Genomic DNA, 25,152 nt, shown 5'->3' with positions numbered 1-25,152 from the left:
GTGAAAACATTTTGTTAAAGAGGAAAACTGATTAAAATATCTACAAGTTAAAGTGATTGTTTTAAACTTGAACCACAAGCTGTATGTCTGGTTTTTAGAGCAGTTTTACTGTTTGAAACAGCTTCTGTCTACTAACCTGCATGTCTACCTGCACACTAGTGTCCCTTATTGTCTAGTGTGTGTGTGTGTGTGTGTGTGTGTGTGTGTGTGTGTGTGTTAATTTTGCATTTAGAGCATTTGAGGCATTCTTCTTACAAATGTTTCATGTTTTGAGGCCAGATATCAGGTAAGTGTCACCATTTCTACGACAAAGGGTAAAACAGAGAGACAGGACAGTCAAAGTGATACCAGGTGTGTGAGTGTGTGTTTTTGTTAACTTTACGCAAACGGCAGCAGCCCCATGTAGAGTAGGGTGTACTGTAATGGGCCATTCCCATCTGTACCGGGTCGACCCGGGCCGGGTAGCCCCAGTCGGCCCCAGCCTGGCCCGGTTGATTCCACACATCCTTGTCTTAAGCCCATGTGGGCTGATTCTACCCACCAATCAGAGGCTTGCTCTAATGGAAGGTGTGAATTTGGTGTCAGCAGTGGGTGTGTTGGCCCTGGTCGGCCTGAAGCAGACCCCCTCGAGAAGAGGGCTGAGAATGAGCCTTGGTTGGCCCGGAAAAATACCAGGCCACCCAGATATGTAAACAACCTACGCTACCCGGCCCGGGCCGACCCGGTACAGATGGGAATGGCCCATAAGTGTCACTGGGGGAGATAGGAGGCTGCTGTTGATTTGGAAAGCTGACCTATCAGTTTACTTGTCCCCATCCTTCCCTTCATCCCCTTCTCCAGAGGCCTCACAGACTCAGATGTTTTACACAGCCTATGAAATGTTTGAAGGACACAGAAAGCGTAAGTCCATGTGGTTTCCTCTCTGCCGGGCTCCCTGGTCGGACCCGCCTCTCCCTCTTGTATGCATGCGCTCATCCTCCGCAGCATGGACGCACACCGGAGGCCTGCTGATGCTCGTGTACAATCAGGCTCACGGACCAAAGAAAACAAAAGCTGGAGCTTGATTGCTGCAGTTGTAGTAAGACACAGGCGTCATGTGAAGTGTTTTTGTTTGTAGAAAACCTCACACATCCTACCTCAGTTTAGAAAAAAGAGTGACCGGTTCTGACTGGACTGACGAGCTAACCACTAATCTCAAAAGCATTATGCCGTAGAATCAGTTTGTTTATAAAGTAAAATGTTTCAGTGTTTATGTTTGTTCATGAACTCTACTGGGAAACATCCAAACTTTAACGCTTGAGTAAAGTGTATCAAATCTTCTGATTGTACTCGAGTATCGCTGGTCCCTCCTGGCTCTTTGGGTTCTTTCGGGTTCCATCACTGCAGGAAAAAGTGCATGTTCATCCTCATGGGCACCTCCTCATGAATGTCAAGTCCATTTCCTCTCTTTGTAAAAGAGCGCCGTGTGTTATAGGAACACTTTGAAAGCTAAATGACTTCAGTTACACAACAGAAGCAAGTTTAATGAGCGGCGTTGTAGGAAAACGTCCAGGTGACAGTGGAACAGTTTCATAACTCTTCTTATCTGTTCCCTTCTTTGCATCCATCACTTTACTACTTACTGTATAACAGAATCTCCACATTCACAAACAGGAGATATCACGTTCTCTTTGTCCTTCCTTTTGCACTCTTTCAAAGAAAACTTTCCTCTGGGCTTCAAACATCATACCTGTGCTTAATACGTCCCATCACGTCATCATTCATCAGATCTGTGGCCACACTTCCTTTGGTTTCATGAAATACAGCAAAGAACGCACGGATGTGGATTTAAATATGGCTGTTAATACCGTTGAAGGAGAAGAAGAAAATGTCATTTCTATAGCGCCTCTCAAGATAAAAATTGAGGCGCTTCACAAAAACAAAAAAAATGTAAAAAAATATAAAATTGAATTTAGAAAATGGTTACAAATATATTTTAAATGAGCAAAAAATAGACAATTGTGATTAAAAATAAATGTTAAGAAAGAGAGGAAGTGACTAGGAAAGAGGGAAGGTGGAATAGGTGGGGAGAGCAGAATAAAGAGAGAGAGTGGTGAAGAAGGTCATACAAAAGCCAGCTTGAACAGGTGAGTCTTCAGCTGCTTTTTAAAGGAGACCACTGAGTCCACTGATCTCAGGCTCAGGGGGAGAGTTCCAGAGTCTGGGGGCCACAGCAGCAGATGATCTGTCATCTTTGGTCTTTAGTCTGGTGCTGCACAACCAGTAGGCTTTGATCACTGGACCTCAGGGACCTGCTGGGAGTGTAGGGACTAAGAAGATCACCAATGTAAGATGGTGCTTGTCCATGTAAGGCCCTATAGACCAGAACCAGGATCTTGAAATGAACCCTGAAGTTGACTGGCAGCCATTGAAGCTGGAGGAGAAGCGGGGTGATGTGGGTGTGTTTGGAGGACTTGGTCAGAAGCCGAGCACAGGCGTTCTGAACCACCTGTAGACGGTTCAGGGAGGTTCTGCTCAGACACGTGAAAAGAGAGTTACAGTAGTCTAAGCGTGAGGAGATGAAGGTGTGGAGAACTGTCTCAAGTTCAGAGCGGGACAGAATGGGACTCAGCTTAGCAACGTTCCTGAGATGGAAGAAGGAAGAGCGAACAAGAGAACTGACATGAGAATCCAGGGTGTGATCTGGGTCAAAGGTCACACTGACGGAAGGTTTGGTGTGAGAAGCAAGCTGACCAAGAGAGTCTCTGACTTTGGGAACCAGCTTGTCTGGGGCACAGATGAGTATCTCAGTCTTATCTTCATTCAGCTGAAGAAAGCTCCCAGCCATCCAGGTTTTGATAGAGTCTAAGCAGGTGTGTAACAGCTGCAGCTTAGAAATCTCATGGGGCTTAAAGGAGATGTACAGTTGGATGTCATCTGCATAAAGATGGTAGGAGATTCTTTTGAAGGAGCTCAGGATGTGCTGAAGAGGGAGAAGATAGAGGAGGAAGAGCAGAGGCCCCAGCACAGAACCTTGTGGGACACCATGGGTAAGAGAGGTGGTGGAGGACCTAAACTTGGAGACGGCCACAGAAGAGGAGCGCTCAGAGAGATAAGAGGAGAACCACTGCAGAGCAGTTCCTGATAGGCCTACCCAGTCTCTCAGCCTCTCCAGTAGCAGGTGATGGTCAACAGTGTCAAAGGCTGCAGTCAGGTCCAGCAGGACCAGAACAGAACAGTCCCCTGCACCACTGTGAGTCAGAAGGTCATTAGAGACCCTAAGAAGAGCTGTTTCAGTAGAATGAGCTCTACGAAAACACGACTGTAAGCTATCATAGATGTTATGTTCATCAAGAGCAGCTGTGAGTTGTTTAGCCACAACCTTTTCCAAGATCTTGGAGATGAATGGAAGTTTAGAGATGGGTCTGAAGCTGCTGTGGAGAGAGGGGCCAAGACTCGGTTTTTTAAGAAGTGTGTGGATTACAGCGTTCTTAAAGTAAGCAGGGACCTGACCAGAAACCAGAGAAGCATTAATTATGGCAGGGGTGGGGAACCCTGGTCCATCAAGGGCCGTTATCCAGCATATTTTAGTTTCAACCCTGCATCATCACACCTGATTTCAATCAGCAGGTGATTAACAGGCTTCTGTAGAGCTTGATGAGCTGCAGAACAGATGAACCAACCACTGAATCAGAAGTGTTGGAGCAAAGACATGCAGGATACCGGCCCTCGAGGACCAGGGTTCCCCACTCCTGAATTATGGAGAGCACGCTGGGACTGATCTGGGCTGTTATCAGAAGAACAGGGTGGATCAAAAGCAGCAGAAAAATTGCTATCTGTGCTCTCATTAAGAAAACGAGAATAACCATATGGCGAGCAGGAGGTGGGGACGCAGAAACTGACAAGTTAAAGAAAATGCAATGGTGATCTGAAATATAAACGTCCTCAGGACAAACACCGTCAGCATTTAGACCCAGGGTAAAAACAAGGTCCAGAGTGTGTAGTAATGCTACTGCACGTTTAGCTGGGTTGCTCTTTCTAAGGTGTACCTCATGGTATAGCACGACTTAAGTTTTGGCACGACTTTACAATAAGAGTCCCTTTCTTAACGTTACTTATTGCATTATTAAGCATAAACAAACTATTAAATGAAGTATTAAGAACTGCACACCATCAGAAAATGTAACTCCACCCCTGGTCAAGATTTGAAAAATGCCATGAAAGTGGGCGTTGCCAGGAGGCACAGAGGGGCATGGCCAAGTGTGAGGAATTTCCATCCTGGGAGGGAGGGGGAGTGGGAGGAGACTGTACCGATGACGGGAAATTGTTCCAACCCCAGTCAATCACAAGTTTAACAAGCAGTAGCCGCTGTTCTGCCACAGGGGGCAGCACTAAGACGTTTTTAGACCTAGATTGTAGATTTAATCAAGTTTACACAAACATTTTATAAAAATGCACAAAAACAGAAAGATTGCATTTGTAAAGACCCACTTATACAGTTAATATGCAAAAAAAAGTTATTTTGGGGTTTAGTTACTCCTTAACCATTATACACAACACATTACAAAGCAGACACCACCTTCCTCCCGGCCCTTTGTCGTAAGGATGCCTTAAAGTTAATATCAGTAATATTTAGGGATGGACAATATATCGGCATCAATATCGGTATCAACCGATGATAGGCATTTTTAACACATCGGTATCGGTCCGATAAATAAAAACCGATATTTTTTCCATCTTGTCTCCATTTGTTTATCAGTTTCAGAGGGTGAGGGGGGTGATGTGTATTTGTTTAGTCATGTGACAGTGATTGTAATAATCTCAGAAGCATAAGTGTGTGTGTGGTGTGTGTGCATAATATGGTAAATTCAGCTTTAATATTTTTCATTCTATACAAAATCTGCTGATTTCAGTAGCATTAATGTCAGTATATCGGTTATTGGGTCATAAGAGTGATCTAAATATCTGCTTCGGCCCCAAATTTCACATCGGTGCATCACTAGTAATATTATATAAAGGGACCCTTTGTTTATTCATGCTTAATAACGCACCAGGTGATGTTAATAAAGGGACCCTTACTATAAAATGCTTTCCAAACTGGTTTTGTGGAGTTTAGTTTACCTAAATTCAAATTTAAAAAAGTAATCAGGAGACAGCAGACTTTCTTGACCGAGAAATGGCCGACGTTAGTTGTAAAATAAACGTAATGGATTTTTATTTACTCTTTAGGGTGTGCATAATCTTTTGCTTAGCCATCATTTTCACATCTTAAACTCAAGTTTTAGGTTAGTCCAGTGCTTTGATTTGAGTTACCTCCAAACAGCCTTCAGCTGTAAGGTAGACTGTGCTGAACGCTGATGATGTGGGAAATGTAATTCAGCGTCAGCAGCTGGTTTTTCCCTCTCTTGAGGGTTTTACCGTTCAGCCCAGACTACAACAGCCCCACGGCTTCTCTACTGAGCTCCGTAGTCCTCCCTCTGTACTCAAAGAGCTCCTATTTTGTTCTGCCACCCTGGCATTTGGGATTGGACAGAAGCCAAATTCTTGCAGACAGCAACATGCCCAGCGGCGAAGCTCATGACGGCCTCCCACATCTCGTCTGTTGTGTCTGCGGTGAGTTTCTTGGCTGCCGAGTTGAAGGGTGGCATTCCCGGCAGAAGCCATGCCTCCGTCTCAAGAATCAATGAATCACAACACTTAATGGCACTGATGATGTGCTCCTGAGGGATTATCACACCTTCTTCACCTCTACACTGAAGCCATTCTGCGTCAGAACATTGACTGATGTGTTCCTCTGTAGCTGCTGAGGGGGCGCAGCCTGTTGCCACCATCACTCCCTCAGTGCTGAACGTCCAGCAGGGTCAGCGGGCTGAGCTTCGCTGCACGGTGACCGGGAACCCAACCCCCGCTGTTGAATGGATCGGTATGACCCCTCGATTGTTTTGTTTTGTAAAAGTCGTGTTTAGTCCATCCTGTAACTCTCTACAGTAGATTCCAGACAGTGATATCTTCATTTCTAGCTCGGTAACATCTGCAGGGACTTGACACGGCATTGTGACTGTTACAGGAGGCCCTGGGAACAGAATGAGTCCCAGAGCTGTGGTAAGAAACGGCGTCCTGACGTTCTCAAGTGTAGACTCGTCTGATGAAGGAGAGTACATCTGCAAGGCCTTGAACACTCATGGCGAGCACACCGCTCGGGCCTTCATCTACGTCCAACGTATGCTTTGGGTTTGAGTGTGAATGTGTGCCTTAAGTCTGTTTTTTTTAAATTTAACCAAAGTTAGCTGCTGTCTTCCAAACTGTTGAGTAAAGGATCAGCTAGAAACTTCTTTTAGCTGAGTGATCGTTTGCATGTTTGGTTAGAATCAAACCCAAGCGGCCTCGGCAGCGTGCCTCAAGTTCAAGTCAGTCCACAAAGCGCCGAGGTCCACGAAGGAGACTCCTTGAGGTTGTACTGCAGAGCGTCCGGCTCGCCAACCCCAAAGGTCACCTGGGTGAAGAATGGAGGACGAATCCCTCCGCAGGTGAGACGGCTCACTCTCAAATGGTGATCCTATTAAAAGATTGGTTTTAAAAAGCAAACAAACCTTGAATGTTGTTAAAATTGTATTTTGAAATGTGTAAAAGTTTAAAATTACTATCTTAGCTATTGTAGAAAGCTTCCTGTATGAAGTTATAAGGCTGTACGTCTGCTAGAGTTAGGGTTAGAATTAGCCCAGATCATAATGGGTTGCTTCCATCTTAAAACCGCTCCAGTTTCCAACGTTTCACTGCGGCTAGTGGAATTATTATATAAATTCACGTCACAATTATTTTACTTTTTCGTGGTTCTCTTAATGGAATTCTACAATAATTTACAAGCAAGCTAAGCTAGCACTTCCTGAACAGACAGGGACCAAGAACCACGTCTGTCCATCTGTCTCGTGTCTGTGTGTCCTGTCTCGGGCTGCATGGCGGAGCAGGTATTCGCGCTGCTGCCTCGCAGCAAAAAGGTTGCAGGTTCGAAACTGGACTGTGGCCTTTCTGCGTGGAGTTGCGTGTTCTCCCCAAGCATGCGTGGGTTTCCTCCGGGTACTCCGGTTTCCCCCACAGGTCACAGCGTGCCCTACAGGCTATAAATTGTACGTCGCTTTGGATAAAAGCGTCTGCTAAATAAACAAACAGAAACATTAGTTCAGCAGGAATTTCTCCATATTCCTGCTGAACTAATAGGGCCGTGGGAAATAATATGGAATGTGAAGCCCATTTCTCCGGACTGAGGCCGTTCAGGAAGCCATCTTTAATACTTGGGATGTAATTTTATCTTTTACACAAAAACGTTTGTCTGAAATATCTCTTTCATTTGGCTCAAAGCATTCTGCTGAATGACCAACTGAGAGTGTAACTGTGTATGCGTGAATCTTCCTGCATCTCAGGGTATTTCCAGGTCCATCAGACCCTTTCAGCATTTTGACCGTTTCCCTTCATTTTCTCCCACTTCTGTTTGTCTCCTCCCCCCTCCTGGTTTTGGACCCTGTCCCGTTTTTGCCGTTTGCTCAGGCCATTCCCTCTCACGGTTTCCATCAGTTTAAAAGCAACAGTCTCGATGTGTTACAGAGACGTATTGAGGAGCTGCAGGTCTGTCCATCTGTCTCATGTCTGTGTGTCCTATCTCGTAGTTCACACCCATCGTCCGCTACTGACCTTGTCTCCACGCTGTCCACTAAGTGCATGATCAAAAACGTTTGTCTCTCACTGGTCACCTTGTTGCTTTTGGAGCCAAACACAACGAGCAGGACTTGTGTTTGTGTTGTTTTATTAATCGAGATGTTCCGTAGTGTCTCGTTTTGTGCTGCTCTCATCAAACCACCCTCGACGTATTTAACTCCCAGGTGGCGTCCATCAGTCCACTGAGTGTATCAACAGTACTGCGTATACAGCAGGTTCTGCGGGTATTTTAGACGTGTTTTGCCCCTTTGCCCTGTATCGGGAGGAGAGGGTTCTAGTCTGGCCCTCCTTGGTTTGACCAAAGCTTCAGGGCCTGTTTTGTTCTGCCTCAGAGAGCCGCTGCCCTGTGTCAGCCTTTCCCAGGGCAAGCCGGGCTCTGTCGTGCGACCACGCAGAAATTCTGTATGCTCTGGCAAACGGGTTGCTTTGAAAAGTCTTCAATGGGTTCAGACACGCATAGAGGCACGGTCCACCTCAGCCGCGGCTCGGTTTAGTTTCCCTCATGGTTGAATGGGCTGCAGCTAAGCGGCTTTGTCCACGGATGAGTCCCAGCATCCACCCTTCCTCCGCTCCCCATACCCCGATACGTTAATCCGTCCCTGGACTCTCCCATCCCGACTTCATATTAAAAAAAATATTTCAGCGGAGCAGTTACACCAACTCCAAAAGGTTTTGGGGTGCGTCAGACACCTAATGGTTGATATTTGCACTTTGTAGCTTTTCTAGGACTGATTCCAAGATTACCTCTCATGAAATTCTGCTCTTTACTCAATAACCCAATCAGCTGGCCTCAAAACTGTCAGTCCTTTTTATTATTATTATTATCAATCAGCCACCGGTCATTAATAGACACAGCTGTTCTAAACACACCAATCACTGAACTGAAGTCACTGAAATTTCCAACTAAGGACCAAACTGCTGCAATAACAGCTCCTGTCTCGTCCTAGAGGTATCTGCTGTAGTGTATCTGTGTCGCTGGTAGCTAGTTATGTCTTCATGTCAGCATATATGTGTTGTTTTGTGGCAGGTAAGTGGTGCACTTCATAATTAGAGTCATTAAATGTGTAGCTGCAGTGCAGACGTAACTCATCGTGGCAGCAAAACGATGGGCCTCGTGGATTATTTTGTCGGCGTTTTCCCATCAGGCCCGAACGGACCGCACGGACATCGGAACTCTGCTCATCCCTGACATCAAGGTGGCCGACTCTGGCACCTACATGTGTGTCGGCAGCAACAGTGTCGGCTCAAATAGTGCTCCCATCAAAGTTGCTGTGCTCAAAAGTGAGTCGGGTTATCTTTTTATAAACACTATAAAGTAAAGATCGGCCTTCTGAATATCTAGTCAAAAATGTGTTTTTATGTTCAAGCAGCAGACCAGAGCTTATCAGTTGTCACCATCCAGCCAGCTGTAGCCGACGTCCAGGAGGGACAGAGGCTGGAGCTGGATTGCTTTGCTCCTGGAAATCCTCCTCCCAGAGTCACCTGGACTAGAGCCAACGGGCGTCTCTCTTCCAATCACCAGGTCAACCACAAACATCCTCGTGCTTTCCATTTTCTGGAGATGCCCGTGCTTCACAAATCTGTTTGTCCGTTCAGGGTGAACTAGTCATTCCCAGGGACTGCTAGTGCCCAGGTTATAGCACAGGGGTGTCCAATCCTGGTCCTGGAGGGCCGGCTTCCTGCATGTTTTAGTTTGAACTCCGTTTCATCACACCTGATTTCAATCAGCAGCTAATTAACAGGCTTCTGCAGAGCCTGATGAGCTGCTGCGCAGGTGTTTCAACCACTGAATCAAGTCTGTTGGAGTGGAAAAACCACAAAACCTGCTGGATACCGGCCCTCCAGGACCAGGATTGGACACCCCTGTTATAGCAGAAGCAACCCAAATCAATACTCCTCCTCCGCCATGCTGACAGCTGGTTGGAGACACGCTGATAAACCAACTGAGATGTTTCATTTACGTTTTTTAGGCATATTATTGTTTTTCTAACGCTTAATTGTCATTATATGAGAAATTCTTTGTCCATAATGTCTAACCCAGCATATTTAGTTGTCTCAGGTACCGGTTTTACTTCTTTCTTAGCTTCTTCATTGTAGAAATGATCCTTTTCGTGTCAGAACTCTTTAACTATATTAAATGAACTCTCATCAAAGTGACTTTGATCTGTAAGTCAGGTTCTGGTGTGCTTCCTCCCTGCAGGTCGTTGGCCGTCAGTTACGGATCCTGTCAGCCTCCTCTGATGACTCAGGAGAGTATTTGTGTCACGTAGAGGACAGCTCAGGCGCTCGGGTCCACCAGGCCTCGGTCTCTGTATCTGTCACTTCTTCTTCTTCACGTAAGTTTGAGCTTTGATTTATTTATTTTTCTGTTTCTCAGCTAGACAAGCAGACCAGACCTTTTCCAGGGGTTTAAAGTCGCTGTGCACGTGAGATAGTTTCAACAGATGTCAGAATCAGTCAGCACAGCAGGCAGACGGGGTGTTGTTGTTCGTAGACTCACACCACCTCTCCTCAGATTTCCGGAGTGACTTCAGATGAAATGACTTTCACGATTGTCCCATGATCTCATCCTCACTCACTTCTTACTGGAGTCGCTTCCCAGACTGCCGAGGCTAACCCCTGACCACGCTGAGAGGGGATTTCCTCTATGATTAGAAATAACTGTGAGTTCAAACTGCTGCAGGTCTACAGAGTCCGATCATTGGCATCGAACCCCACAGCGCCGCGGTACGAGTTGGCGAGTCGGCCAGCTTCAGGTGTCGGGTGTACGGTGGAGCCCAGCCCGTCAGACTGGAGTGGAAATTGGCCAGCGGCCAGCCGCTGCCAGGTATTTGAGCCGACCGGGTCTATGATGTCATTTACACACAGTTACAGCTGAAGTCTGCCTGTCATCCTCTTTCCTCTTATTTCACCACTCACTCAAAACAAACCAAAAAGAAACATAATGCGCAAAAACAACTCTGATATATGTTTTGTTACACAAATAAAATGGTCTTTCTTCTGTATCTAAGCCAGTTTTTACTGGGTTAGGACTGAGACGAGCTCCCGGATATAACCAGAGTTACTGTTTCTGCTACTCCAAACCTTTTCCCTCTGCAGCAGATCCGATCAGTCAAGTTCTGTTCTGTTCCTCAGAAAATGTTAGAGTTAGCCCGGATGGTTCGGTTGTCACCGTCAGCAACGCTCGCCCGATTAACCACGGTGCCTACCGGTGTGTGGCGAGCAACCCGTTTGGCATCACTCACACCATAGTGTCCCTGATCATTAAAGGTTCGTTTCACCTGAGTCTGAACTTGCAGTAGAAGCGCTCCCTCTGGTGGGCCATCACGTAATGGTCGGTGTTTCTGTCCCCGTCAGAGCCTCCTGTGGCCACCGTCACTCCGTCCGGACCTGTGCGGGTCAGGGTGGGAGAGCCCATTAGCCTGGAATGTCAGGCTTCAGGAGAGCCCCGCCCCTCGGTGTCATGGCACAGACTGGACAAAAACCACAAGACCACCCTGAGCAGTCCTGTTCCAATGGACTCTAACGCAGTCATGCAGGTACTGTTGATCCAGAAATAGCCACGCCAGCTTTAAGTTCATTTCTTTATGACTTTCGAGCTGAAATTGGCTTTTTTTTTGCAGATACTAATTGCCCGTCCAGAAGACGGTGGCACATATGTGTGCACAGCTCACAGCAGTGAGGGCACTACTGAAACCAGAGTGGAGGTGGTCATTGAGGGGGGATCCCAGGTCCCGTCTGCGCCGTGGACCTCAGTTCCAGAACCGCTGATGACTGTAATTGAGGGGGAGTCGGTAACTCTTCGCTGTGAGGCCCACGGTAACGTCTGCTATAAAGCTTGGCTTTCGGTTTGAACTGCCTGCTTTATTTTTTTAAGTCTGAAAACACGAGCTTTGTAATAGAAACGCGTTTATTTAAAAGCACCTCGTTTTGTTTGTTGCAGGATTTCCCTCACCCAAAATCCGGTGGTCCAAGCTGCGCTCCACTCTGCCCTGGAAACACAAGGTGGTGGACGGCAGTCTGGTCCTGCCAGGCGTTGGCCGCCAGGACTCTGGTGAATACATCTGCAGTGCCACTAACAGCTTGGGAACCAGTGAAGTCACCGTCACACTGGAGGTGGAGAGTGAGTTTTCCTTAGCTTCTCTGTGTTTGTCCCGGACATAAACCAGTTCAGTTTTTTTTTTTTTTTTACTGATTTTTCTCTCTCCTGTCCCAAGCTCCTCCTTTTGCCACCTCTGTGCCTGATGACGTTGCCGTGCGGGTTGGGGAGGTGATCCGGCTGCAGTGCCTGGCTCACGGCACCCCTCCCCTGACCTACACTTGGACTAAGCTGGATGGTGAGCTCCCACCAAGAGCTCAGGTTAGCGCTGGAGATCTCCAGATCAACCTGGCTTCCCCTGAGGATGCTGGGAGCTACAAGTGCGTGGCCAGTAACAGCATTGGCTACAGTGAAGTGCTTGCTAAAGTCACAGTCAGGTGTACGTTTCTGCTCGTTCCTCTAAGCCCAACCCTAACCCTGGTAGAAATCATAGACATCCCAGCAATTCTGAACCCTAACTTAGGTTGTGTCTTCTGCAGCCCCATTGGCGGTGCGGGTTTCACCTCAGCTTGAGGTTAAAGCTCGGGGCAGCGCTGTGGAGTTCACCTGTTCATCAGCAGGTGGGAAAGAAACCAAGATTGAGTGGCTCAAGGAAGGCGGAGCTCTGCCACCAAACCACCACATAAAAGAAGGAGTACTCAGGTGACCGCCTCTGTTTCACTAAATAACAGAAACAGCTCGGGGTTTTATTCTAAGATCGTCTTTGATCGCTTGTGGGGTTTTTGCACTTGGAGAATGCTCAGACACTTTGACATCAGTTTTATGTGAATTTAATCCACACAAGGGGGGATTTATACATTTTAATAGATTTAAAAAGTGTTTTCAAAAGACAGAGATGGAAAGTAACGAATTACATTTACTCAAGTTACTGTAATTGAGTAACTTTTTTGTAAATTTATACTTTTTAAGTTGTTTTTAAAATCTGTACTTTTACTTTTACTTGAGTAAGTTTTTAAAAAGAATTGTAATTTGCTACATTTGAAATCATATCCGTTACTGAGTAAAAATACATTTTAGGCTTCATACATTAAAAATATTGCGTGTAGCTGCGTCGGAACAGAAAGACACCTGCATGAGCGCCGCGTGTAAACCGTGTGTGTGTGTGTGTGGGGGGGGGGGGGGGGGGGATACACTTTTGATAATGAGGACAAACAGCCATTTTTACCACTGTCTTGCTCAAAAACATCAGTTCAGTCCTTGTGATCCACTCGCTGCTTACATCCTCTCTCCCTCTTCTCCTGTGTGTTGCAACCCGCACCTTTGCGCTCCGGTGTCACGTCATCTGAATTCTGCTCGGTTCGGTAGCCGGACTCGGTTCCGTGTTTGAAATGTGTTTCCCCAACCGCTCCGCACAGCAGCGGCGAAATAACGGTTAGCGCTCATAACAACCGGATTCTCAGCGTTTTGCGCACACGAGCGAATTGTAAACCGGCGTTGTGATTTTGCACTACTTAGATGTAGCCATCCTTACGCTGACAAAAATGTAACTAAGTAACTTTTACTTTGAGTACATTTTATTTACGATATTTTTTACTTTTACTTGAGTAAAAATTTAGGCAAGTACTTTTACTTGTACTTGAGTAAAATATTATCAAAGTATTGGTACTCGTACTTAAGTAGGACATTTCAGTACTCTTTCCACCTCTGTCAAAAGAAATGAAATGAGTGTAATTCATCTCCTTGTAGGATTGAGAACTTGGAGCAGAGTAATGAAGGCGTCTACATCTGCAGAGCGAGCAGCGTGTACGGGCAAGCGCAGGACACGGCCAGGCTGACCATCCAAGGTCTGGAAAACACCCCGAGATCTGCTGACAGAACGTTGAAATGACGGCTCGGATCATCTGCAGCAGAAAAACATTTCACTGATGTAGAAACAACCCCAGCTTGGAGAAGCAACATATTCAATGCCATCATAAAACACCAAGTTTTAAACATTTTATTATTGCTATGCAACAACTGTTTGATGTGTAATCTTTAACACATCTGTATTTATATACAATTTCAGAATTATTTTGAGAGGAAAGAGAGCCGGTTGTCTGTGAGACTTTCAATCAAATTTGATCATTTTGCATTAGATAAATCTGCTGAAATAACAAATGCAAAACCAATTCTGGCTTCTAGGTTTCTAAAATAGCATTTGCATCCACTATGAAGGCTCCTCTTTAGGATAGTCTTCACTATTACCACCGTTAGCCAGGGTCATCTGTGAGGATGTTCACTTTGGTCTGCGCTGCTGCTGATATTCAGATTGTTGAAATCAGCTAAGTTTGTGCTGGAGGAGCAGAGTTTCTTCCTAGGCTACCGTTCATTTTGCACGTTACACCAGAAATAAATCCACGTTTGGCACGGTTTAAAGTTGAATTGTAACTGGATGTGAACCTAGAGACGAAGCTGTCATTGGGACTGATGTAAAAGCATTTCTGTTGACGTTTTGATTCTTCCTGTGCCGTCCGCGTTTCAGCTCTGCCGAAGGTGATGATTAACGTCCGTACCTCAGTGCAGACGGTGATGATTGGTAACTCTGTGGAGTTTGAGTGCCAGGCCGTCGGCGACCCCGAGCCCACTGTGAAATGGAGTAAAGTGGGCAGCGCCCTGCCGTCACACATCATGGTAGAAAGGGGCATGCTGAGGATCGACCGGGTGAAAGAGGCCGACGCCGGCCAGTACCGCTGCACCGCCACCAACGATGTGGGCTCAGTCCAGTCTCAGGTGCTTCTTAATGTCCAGTGTAAGTTCACAGGAAGTTTGTTTTAATGCACTTTATTTATAGCGTACGCTGATGGTTGCTGTAACGGTTTTAATTGTTGCCTGTTCTCTCAGCTCTTCCTCAAATTGCTGCTCTACCGGAAGCAAAGGAGGTGACGGTCGGGTCAGATGCGGTCATGCCCTGTGTGGCTTCTGGATTCCCGGTTCCTGATATCAAATGGTCAAAGGTAACTCTCCATAGATCCATTTTACCACTTTGACCTACGTGCCATCCCCAGGGGCGGCGTTAGGCTCGGCTACTTGGGCTGAAGCCCCGGATGTTTTATGAAAAGCCCCGGATCTAAAACATGGAAGTAACATGCAGTACCAAAGTCCAACAGAGAGGGAGCAGCTGGCAGTAGTTTGTATACAGCCTGCCTGAGCCTCCACCACTGAAGAAGAAGCCCTTCAGCAGCCGGCTTCTTCTACACTCTCTGCCTGAAACGCATGAGTGAAGATGGACATAAGGACATTTTTTAGACCAAAAGTACAACGACAGAACCCCAGCTTTGATGAGACTGGTGTTGACTCAGGTTTGTGAGTCTTATTTGAAAATATTTGTTGTGCTGCTGGTTTGCCTAAAGTTAGCTTATCAGGTAAAGTTGTTGGAGAAAGAAAGGGAATATTTACCATCATCTCTCACTAAACACTAACAGGAACAATACTCTGTCCTGAAAATGCTTAATATGTAGCTTCAGATTAAAAATCATGTGGTACAAGACAAATATATATGATGTTGACTAGTGCGTGTCACGTGTGTGTGCGCGCGCGCGCGTGTGTGTTAAGCCCCGGATCTTCTTCAGTCCTAAATCCGCCCCTGGCCATCCCTACCTTTTTTGATTGAAACATTCATGTGTGAGGGCGAAAGGTGTCCCTGGCGTTTGTGACGCGGTTCCAGGGTGTCAGCCATATTCCAAACCATTAAACATTTAGTTTTACGTTTCCCAGTGATGCGTTGCACAAGGGTCGGTCTTGTTAGCAAGCATGCAAATGTTAGAGCAGCACGATATGTAGAACATTTCTTGATATTGCATCATCGATGTGCTCAATGTCAATATCATGAAAGATTCCCAAAAAAATCCCAAATATAAAGCATCCAGAAAACATGCAGCTGTTAAAAAGTTACACCAAAATGTCACAAAGCCAGTAAATGAAGAAGGTTCTGAGCATTGTGAAGAAAGTGCACGTGGTATTCTTGTTGCACTTCAACACTTGCATGAAGACCAAAGCTTATTGATTCACAGGTATAAGTAAGCAAGATGTTGGAAAGAAATTGTGCATGTCTGTGAAATCATTCAGGAGCAGCTAATGGCATTTAGACTTGTTGGAGGGGTGTCTCATTTCACAGACAGTTAAAGCTGCACCATCCCCTTAAGATTTAAGGATTCAACGCTTCAAATGTGCAGTAGATTAGTTTCCCTGCAGTGAAACTCTTACTTAGGCTACGTTCACACTGCAGGCAAAAGCGCACCAAATCCGCTTTTTCCCCCCACATGCGAGCCACATCTGATTTTTTTATGACGATCTGAACGCACGGATCTGATTTTTTAAAATGCAACGCGTGTCACTTGAACATGTGTGGTACTGATTCTGACACATATCTGATGTTTTTGAAAGCGACTGCAGTCTGAACGGTCATGTCGTGTATTAAATCAGTCTCCTACGCCACTGAGTCGGCGGGTGTGGATGTTCCTGAGGAGAAACGCCGACAGACGGAGTCAGGAGTCGGTCTGGAAATCCTGTTTTAGGTTTTGGAATTAGAAATTCAGGAGAGCATGAGAATGGGAGTGGGAGGTGCCGCTGGAGCGAAGCATCTCACCGGTCTCCATCTCTGTGAAGGTGGTGGTGGGGAATCTCCTCGAGTGCGGGGGATACTCCGTGAATTAACTTAATATTTTTGGTGAATTATAATTCAGGAAGGCTGCGGAGATAAAGGCTAAAATATTTTACGGTTTTTAAAACGGTTTCCAGTCCAAAACAGAAGACTTGACAGGTGTGATGCTGATCCTGTAGATAAGCGGTCAGTGAAGGCTTTCATATCACAACTCCGACTCCTGGTGTGACTTCTCGTCTTCTGCGCATGCGGGTAGCTTTGGGGCTGCGGAGTGTTCACACTGGAGAGAGTTTGATGTCGCACTTCAGTCACAGTGTGAACAGCCGCACAAAAAAATCAGATTTACGCAAAAAAAAAAAAAATCTGAATTGAGCATCAAGGCCTGCAGTGTGAAGGCTTAAATACACTGAGGTGGAGACAAGGAACAGGTGTGATGATTACTGATTGCAAAGGGCCAACAGGTGTGATTAGTTGATTTGGGGATGGAAGGTGATACAAAAACACAAAAGTGAACCAGATAAAGGCATGAACTAAAACATGGTGCTAGAAACAAAGGAAATGCATTATTCTTAGATTAACTGAAGAGGGAAAACTATAAAAATAATGTAAACAGAACAACAACATTGTCATGATGTGGCAGTTTAGGTAGGATCCGAATGTGGTGAATGAAGTGGAGAGACGATCCGCAAGCAGCAGGTAAAGTTCTTTATTAAGGCCGGAGTACAGGAAAATAACCAGGAGCTAACAAGGGAGACAGCATAAGGAACATTGAACAGAGCTGGGTATAAATACACTGAGGTAGTGATGAGGAAACAGGGGACAGGTGTGACGATTGCTGACATGTTGCAGGTGTGGTTGGTTAACAGGGCACTGAGAGGAAACTCAAACACAAGACAACAGAATTACGGGAAATGGAGGCAATACGAAACACAGGAGGGCTGTACAAAACCAGATAAAACAGAGGCTGTGTTCCAGATGAGCCAGTTCTGCACAGATTAGACCAGCGGTGATCGGCGAGCAGTGCATGCCGGTTAGATTTGAGTCCGACTTGACGCCGACTTGCTCTGACGTCATGCCTACGTAGGCAACGATAACCTCGCGAGATCAAGGCGGCCGCAGATTTTGGAGCAAGGCGCTGCAGTTGCTCTCCACCGGCTGCAACACCTAGAGGATGACGGGAAACGGCTGGCTCTCACCTGATCTAAGATCTGATTGGTTCACATTCTGATCCAAACAGGCGGCGGTTGAATGCAAAATGTTAGTTGGTCACATGTATTCTTTAAATCATGTTACGTTGATGATGACAACTATACATTTGAGCGCCGTTCTGGCTGCTCTCATGACTGCCTGTACCTGTTTTTGTCTACGTGTGTGTGTTTAACCTTGGTCAGGTTGTGTTTGCGGAGTCAAGTTCCTATGCTCTGGGTCGCTGGAGCGCTGGCAATAAAGTTTATTCTGATTCTGATTCTGATATAGGCCACAAAGAGAAATGTGATTTGTGTTCTTTTGCCACGTTTGCTATGAACACACTAAAGCTACAGCTGATAACCTTTACTTATTACTACAGTCATGTCTTCATATACAATATATGATATCCACAAGCACGTGAGGATGTGTTTCAGCTGCTAACAGGCACCAGAATTAAAATAAATAATTAAACAAGTTTGAACTCTAACGCGATATCTTCATCCATCGTCACCCGCGAGCTACACATGTAGGGAAATCTGTCCGACTTAAACTTCCGGCTTTCAGCCACGCCCCCTGCTGCGTCCGTCTGCTCTCGTCTGCTTTCCAGGGGAGGCGCTGCTCAATTCGAACACGGCCATTAAGAGACTAAATGATGAAATAATACGCTAGTAGATGACTAAGTAAAACTGAACTGGACTAGGGGAACCGAACACACTAAATAGAAAACTACAACTGAGTTAGAAAGCTGGGGAAACGAACTAAACCAAGACTGACTACAGAAAAGGCACGAACCAAATCAGAATTCTTATGAAAAAGGAGAAAAACAATGAAGGACTGAAGAGTGGCTAAAAGTAACAGTGGCTGGGGATGAATAGGGCTGAAAAATGTTAGGGGACAGGAAAAACTTCTAAGAGAACACAGGGATCAAGGGTGACGGACATATGAGGAGGCCTAAAATGAATGCTGGGGAGACAAGGGAGAGGGGACATGGAAGACAGGATAACATGGACAGGGAAGACAAGGACACCTAAAATTGATCCTCTGACCATCAACGGTGTGTCTGCGGAGAGAGTGAGCAGCACCACGTTCCTGGGTGTGCACATTACAGAGGATCTCTCCTGGACGAACAACACCATAGCATTGGCGAGGAAATCACAGCAGCGTCTCTTCTTCCTCCGCAAACTAAGAAGAGCAAGAGCACCAGCCCCCATCCTGTACACTTTCCACAGAGGTACCATCGAGAGCATCCTGTCGTGCGGCATCACTGTGTGGTTCGGAGCCTGCAACGTTTCCTGCATTAAAACCCTCCAACATATAGTGAGAGCAGCAGAGAAGGTCATTAGGGTCTCTCTCCCCTCCCTACCAGACATTTACAGCACCCGCCTCACAAAAAAGGCCCTTCGCATTGCGGCTGATCCCATTCACCCAATGCAAAGCCTCTTCGAGCTGCTGCCGTCAGGGAGGAGACTGCGGAGTCTCAAGGCCAGGACCAACAGACTGAAGGACAGCTTTATCCATCAGGCAGTTAGGAAGCTAAACTCCCTCCCGGCTCTCCCACCTCTCCTCTCTTTTCCCCCACAGTCTCTCTGAACTTGGTTACTGTTTTTTGACTTTGACTTTGACCTAGGATGGAGAGAACATGGAGTGGCCTGAGAGGACAAGAGCCAGGGAGAAAGCATTACAGAAAATCTAGATGAGTCATATTTGACAATCGAATACTAAGGCCAGAAGGTGAAACATAAAGCTAAATAGAAGGATGAGCTAAACTTAAATGTTAACTTACATGAGAGAAATGCAGGGGTCAAAGGTCGTAGACACAAAGGAGGCTAAACAAACAGGCACCTGACAATGCTTCTACACCAAAAGGGGAAACTAGAGAAATGAAACCGACGTCTCATTTGAAGTCATGCTAATTACAAACTTTTACAAGCTGATGAGTCTCAAAGTGTGTGACAGGCGTGGTCGAACGCCCGTCATTAGCTGTCGTTTAAATTGAAGTACAACATATGTGTGATCCAGGCAGTAAGGCAAAGTGGACTCGAAATCCTTTAGCGGGGACCCGTGAGCCGACCGGAAAGACTTCCTATTTGATCTCTTGGACATGTCCAAGGTCTACTCTGCACCCTAAACCAGTGATCGCCTTGATCCTATGTAAGAGAAGTCCATAGTTGGGTTTCCGACACAACGGGTTCTACCAGCTCAGTGGCCTAGTGGTAGAGTGTCCGCCCTGAGACTGGGAGATCAGGGTTCGATTCCTGGTCGGGTCAGACCAAAGACTTAGAAAAAATGGGACCCAATGCATCCCTGCTTGACACTCAGCATTAAGAGGTTGGATTGGGGGGGGTTAAACCACCAAATGGTTCCCAGGCGCGGATGTGTCTGCAGCTCACCGCTCCCCCAGGGGATGGGTCAAATGCGGACAACAAATTTCGCACACACACCTGTGTGTGTGTGACAACTAATGGGACTCTAACTTTTTAACTTCTGCCACTGTTTTTGTGTGGGTAGCTACTCCATGTATGGATGTAAGAATCAGAAACAGAGTCCACGAGGCTCTAACTCTGCTTTGGTGGTTTTTGGGTTGTTTTCTCCTTTAGTGCATCATAAGTGATCATAAATCGTCTCTCTCTTTCAAGATGGAGGGAGAGCTTCCTCCAAAGTGTTCTCAGGAAGCCAATGTGCTGACGGTACCTCGGGTCAGCCATGAGGATTCTGGCACATACGTCTGCACAGCCTCCAACAAACAGGGCAAGGTGGAAGCCTTTACCAGACTTGAAGTCCATGGTTAGTGTGAGAAGTGTGTGCTAAGCTGCGAACCACTGAAATGTCAGTCGCTGACGATCACATTTACTTTCAGAGCGAGTGATGCCATACTTTGCCCAAGAACCCACGTCATACCTCACACTGCCCACCATCAAAAACGCCTACAAAGCTTTCAGCGTGAAGATCAACTTCCGACCCGACAACGTTGATGGTAAAGATGAAATCCGTTCTGCTTTTGTTGTCTGGCGCCTTTTTTTATTTCCTGGTTTGTAATTTCTTCTGTCCTCACCTCTCTCCCGCCACTCACCCATGTGGTGGGAAGGTCTCATCATGTATGCTGGTGAGTCTCAGGAAGTCAACCTCGATGCTGGCAGTGCTGCTTTCTGGCTGCGCCAAACTTCCAACAGCATGTTCCAAGCTGATTTATGGGCTGTGAAAGAAATGTGCACGATGGCGCATGAGCAGTGTTTTCAGTCGCGGCCATAAATCCATTAGACATCTAAAAACATACACAGTTAATCATTATTTTCTTATTCAATTCAATTCAATTCAAGTTTATTTACATAGCGCCAAATCACGACAAGTGTCGTCTCAAGGCACTTCACATAATAAACATTCCAATTCACAGTTCATTAAGCCAATCAGAAATAATGTTTCCTATATAAGGAACCCAGCAAATTGCATCAAGTCACTGACTAGTGTCAGTGACTATACAGCAATCCTCATACTAAGCAAGCATGCAGCGACAGTGGAGAGGAAAACTCCCTTTTAACAGGAAGAAACCTCCAGAGGATCCTGGCTCAGTATAAGCAGCCATCCTCCACGACTCACTGGGGATGGAAAAGACAGAGCAGACACACACACACACACACACACACACACACACACACACACACACACACACACACACACACACACACACACACACTTGTATTTAAATGCTTGTGTGGACCCTCCATTGACTTCCATTCATTTTTTTGTCATTTTTGTGACTGCATTATGCCGAACCCATACCCCCAATCCAAACCATAAATAATGATGTTCTATTCCTAACCTAAACAAAAGTTTATTCACACCATATCTCTAAAACCACATTTTAGGGTATTTTGTCATTATATGGACCAGCCAAATGTCCCCACAATGTGAAGATGTTCACACACTACATGTTAAAAGTAAAAATTTGTCCACATAAACCTATAAATACAAGTACACACACACACACACACACACATTTTATTACACGGACTGACTTTAGTTTTTAACGTAAACACAGATTTGGGACGTACAAATGTACGACAAAATAGCAAAATATTACAGGAGAAAATGGATTGAACTTTCACCTTTTTACATTTGCATCATTTTCACTCAGACAAATCGTAAAGGTAGAGCCACAAAGCCAGCACGAGACTTTTTTTAGAAATGAATGTTTTTTATATCAACTGAAGAGGTCTTTGCGGAGTTCGACACATTCTGTTCTGTCGGGTTCATCCCAGCAGTGTGTTTCCAACTCCCCCAGGTGCATGTGCTGCTCACGACACAGCGCATGCGTATTCACAGCATGCGGAGATCAAAAGAGGAGGATTTGCATTGTGTGGCAACGTTTTCTCTTTAAACCTTGGACAGCATGGCCTGCTGCTTTTACCTTCCAGCTCTGATGAGTGTGGACGTCCATCCTAACAAGTCAAAGTATAAACTAAAAGCTCTGAGCAACAAAAGAGCGATGATTATATAAAATATAAACCTTATATGTTTACAGACTTATTAGGATGGATGTTATTACACTGTTAAGTTTTAGCACTGATTCACTTTTTTTGCGTTGGGTAGGCATGATCCTCTACAATGGCCAAAGGAGGACGACAGGAGCTGACTTTATCTCTCTGGGACTCGTGAGTGGACGCTTGGAGTTCAGGTTAGAGATCTAAATCTTTGTTGCTGTCATCGTGTATAAATAACAAGACTAAACATCTCCGGCTTCTCGTGGGAGAAGTCCTGGCTCCTCCCAAGAATACACTTCTGGTGTTTTAGGCATCAAATAACTTATTAAATGATTGAAGATGAGACTGAGATCCTCATCTGTGCCCCAGACAAGCTGGTTCCCAAAGTCAGAGACTCTCTTGGTCAGCTTGCTTCTCACACCAAACCTTCCATCAGGAATCTTGGTGTGACCTTTGACCCAGATCACACCCTGGATTCTCATGTCAGTTCTCTTGTTCGCTCTTCCTTCTTCCATCTCAGGAACGTTGCTAAGCTGAGTCCCATTCTGTCCCGCTCTGAACTTGAGACAGTTCTCCACACCTTCATCTCCTCACGCTTAGACTACTGTAACTCTCTTTTCACGTGTCTGAGCAGAACCTCCCTGAACCGTCTACAGGTGGTTCAGAACGCCTGTGCTTGGCTTCTGACCAAGTCCTCCAAACACACCCACATCACCCCGCTTCTCCTCCAGCTTCACTGGCTTCCAGTCAACTTCAGGGTTCATTTCAAGATCCTGGTTCTGGTCTATAGGGCCTTACATGGACAAGCACCATCTTACATTGGTGATCCTCTTAGTCCCTACACTCCCAGCAGGTCCCTGAGGTCCAGTGACCAAAGCCTACTGGTTGTGCAGCACTAGACTAAAGGTCAAAGGTGACAGATCATCTGCTGCTGTGGTCCCCAGACTCTGGAACTCTCTTCCCCTGAGCCTGAGATCAGTGGACTCAGTGGTCTCCTTTAAAAAGCAGCTGAAGACTCACTTGTTCAAGCTGGCTTTTGTATGACCTTCTTCACCTCTCTCTCTTTATTCTGCTCTCCCCACCTATTCCACCTTCCTCAGGATCCACTGATTTCCTTCTTTCCTGTTCACTCTCTCCCTTTATTAACATTTTTTAATCAGTCTATTTTTTGCTCATTTTAAATATATTTTTAAACATTTTCTAAATTCTATTTTATATTTTTACATTTTTTGTTTTTGTGAAGCGCCTCAGGATTTTTATCTTGAGAGGCGCTATAGAAATGATATTTTCTTCTTCTTCTTCTTCTTCTTCTTCTTCTTCTTCTTCAAATAACTTATTAGGCAAGGCATCTTTATTTATATTGGGCCTTTCAGACACGGAGGCAATTTGTTGTGCTTTTCAGATTTAAGAGAAACGGTAACAACATGAAACAGTACCGTTTAAAATCAATGAACAAAAAAAAATTGGACTTTCAACGGGGAAAAAACAAGTTCAAGTTCTGAGCAGTTGCGGTACAGTGGGTGCAGAGTAACCAGTCCCTCAGTCTGTCGCAGTTGTGTCCTTGGGCAAGACACTTTATCCGCCTCCCAGGGCACCTGTGGCTACAATGTAGCTCAACTCCACCAGTGTGTGAATGTGTGTGTGGGTGACTGATGCCTTGGGGGCGCTATGCAAATACAGGCCATTTAACAGGCAGATGAAAATTTCAACGTTTTCAATTTTGAAGTTATTGGAGTTGGAGCAGATTTGATGCTTGTTGCACCTCAGCCATTGCCTTTGCATGGGTGTGCTCCTCCAACCGCCTCTGTGAGCATAAGCGTGTCATCAGCTAGGGACGACTAGCCATCGATGCTTTGCACCCTAGTGCATCTACTGGTGGTGCAGAGATGGCTGAGAGAAATCCCAGCCAACCCCCACTGATGCCCTAGCTCCTACAGCAGTGGTTCTCAACCCTGGTCTTGGAGGGCCGGTGTCCAGCATGTTTTAGTTTTAACTCTGCTTCAACACGCCTGCTTTCAGTCAAAAGGTGATTATCTGACTTCTGCAGAGCCTGATGTACTGCTGCACAGGTGATTCAACTACTGAATCAAGTGTGTTGGAAGAGGACAAACCACAAAACCTGCTGGTTACCATCCCTCCAGGACCAGCACTGGGTGCCCCTAGTCCAACACACTTGATTCAGTGGTTGAATCACCTGTGCAGCAGCTCATCAAGCTCTGCAGAAGCTTGTTAATCATCTGCTGACTAGAAGCAGGTGTGTTGAAGCAGGGAAACAACTAACATCTATGTAAAAGCTCAGGAACCCTTTGGAGGGTTTTGGATTAATTAGCAGATTAGATTGTGAGGCTTTCAGCCTAGAATATTGAATCTTTTCACAAATTTCTAATTGTCTGAGATTTGAATTTGGAGTTTTCACAGGCTGTAAGCTATAATCATCACAATTACTGCAAATAAAGGCTTGAAAGATCTAGCTCTGCATGTAAAGTGTCTGTCTCCTACATTAGGTTCTCCTTTTAAGATGACTTACTGAAATAAATGAACTTTTGCAGAATATTCAGATTTTTTGAGTTTCATTGTTACTTTTTTTAATAGGCTTGACAGCAGCAGCTTTCAATTATTTAGGAAAAATACCTTACATTAATGAGCAGTTAACAATGTTCAGTACATCAGATTTAAAGCATCTAACAGCAAAGGAGAAGTTGCTCGCAGGGTGTGCAGACGTCAACTAGAAACGTTTGAGGTCTTAACCCTGTCCTCCAGTGCTAGTCAGATAGAAAGCTGACATTGTTCCTCTATAATTTGAGAAATGTCTTTTTGTCCAGGTTTGATGTGGGATCTGGGATGGCCACCATACGAGACCCTAACCCCATCAAACTGGGAGAGTTTCATACCGTTGAGGTGCATCGCAACCTCACCCAGGGATACATCATTGTTGATGGAGGGGAGCCAGTGAATGGCACCTCACAGGTACCCCATTGTCTTCCATGTTGAATGGGTTTGGAGTACACATGTTTAGTGCTCTTAATATGTGTTTATTGCACAATTACTCAACTTTACATTTAGATATTGGAACATCTGAAAACATATGATGGCTGACATATAGAAAAGCCAGACCAAAC

General features: G+C 45.6%; 1 protein-coding gene across 5 annotated transcripts in view; it reads left to right on the top strand.

Annotated features, from left to right (window-relative positions):
• Positions 1-25,152, top strand: part of hspg2 (heparan sulfate proteoglycan 2) — a 169,979-nt gene that overhangs the window by 130,694 nt on the left and 14,133 nt on the right. For 3 of the 5 annotated variants that reach the window (XM_070544796.1, XM_070544795.1, XM_070544793.1), the window contains 23 exons: positions 841-900; positions 5,780-5,902; positions 6,047-6,199; positions 6,346-6,506; positions 7,522-7,599; positions 8,835-8,970; positions 9,057-9,211; positions 9,890-10,025; positions 10,373-10,516; positions 10,825-10,959; positions 11,047-11,228; positions 11,313-11,508; positions 11,633-11,812; positions 11,907-12,167; positions 12,268-12,430; positions 13,475-13,572; positions 14,250-14,516; positions 14,609-14,721; positions 20,192-20,339; positions 20,413-20,529; positions 20,641-20,658; positions 22,143-22,227; positions 24,856-25,000. In XM_070544796.1, the coding sequence (XP_070400897.1) occupies positions 841-900; positions 5,780-5,902; positions 6,047-6,199; positions 6,346-6,506; positions 7,522-7,599; positions 8,835-8,970; positions 9,057-9,211; positions 9,890-10,025; positions 10,373-10,516; positions 10,825-10,959; positions 11,047-11,228; positions 11,313-11,508; positions 11,633-11,812; positions 11,907-12,167; positions 12,268-12,430; positions 13,475-13,572; positions 14,250-14,516; positions 14,609-14,721; positions 20,192-20,339; positions 20,413-20,529; positions 20,641-20,658; positions 22,143-22,227; positions 24,856-25,000 (3,254 nt within the window). The remainder of the gene's footprint in view (positions 1-840; positions 901-5,779; positions 5,903-6,046; positions 6,200-6,345; positions 6,507-7,521; positions 7,600-8,834; positions 8,971-9,056; positions 9,212-9,889; positions 10,026-10,372; positions 10,517-10,824; positions 10,960-11,046; positions 11,229-11,312; positions 11,509-11,632; positions 11,813-11,906; positions 12,168-12,267; positions 12,431-13,474; positions 13,573-14,249; positions 14,517-14,608; positions 14,722-20,191; positions 20,340-20,412; positions 20,530-20,640; positions 20,659-22,142; positions 22,228-24,855; positions 25,001-25,152) is intronic. The other 2 variants (XM_070544794.1, XM_070544797.1) reach the window with 2 other exon arrangements.

The sequence above is a fragment of the Nothobranchius furzeri genome, chromosome 15 (genome assembly GCF_043380555.1).
Source record: "Nothobranchius furzeri strain GRZ-AD chromosome 15, NfurGRZ-RIMD1, whole genome shotgun sequence".
In the NCBI taxonomy this organism is placed as follows: domain Eukaryota; kingdom Metazoa; phylum Chordata; class Actinopteri; order Cyprinodontiformes; family Nothobranchiidae; genus Nothobranchius; species Nothobranchius furzeri.
The sequence above is the reverse complement of the archived record's forward strand: the minus strand, read 5'-3'. Positions and strand labels throughout refer to the sequence as shown.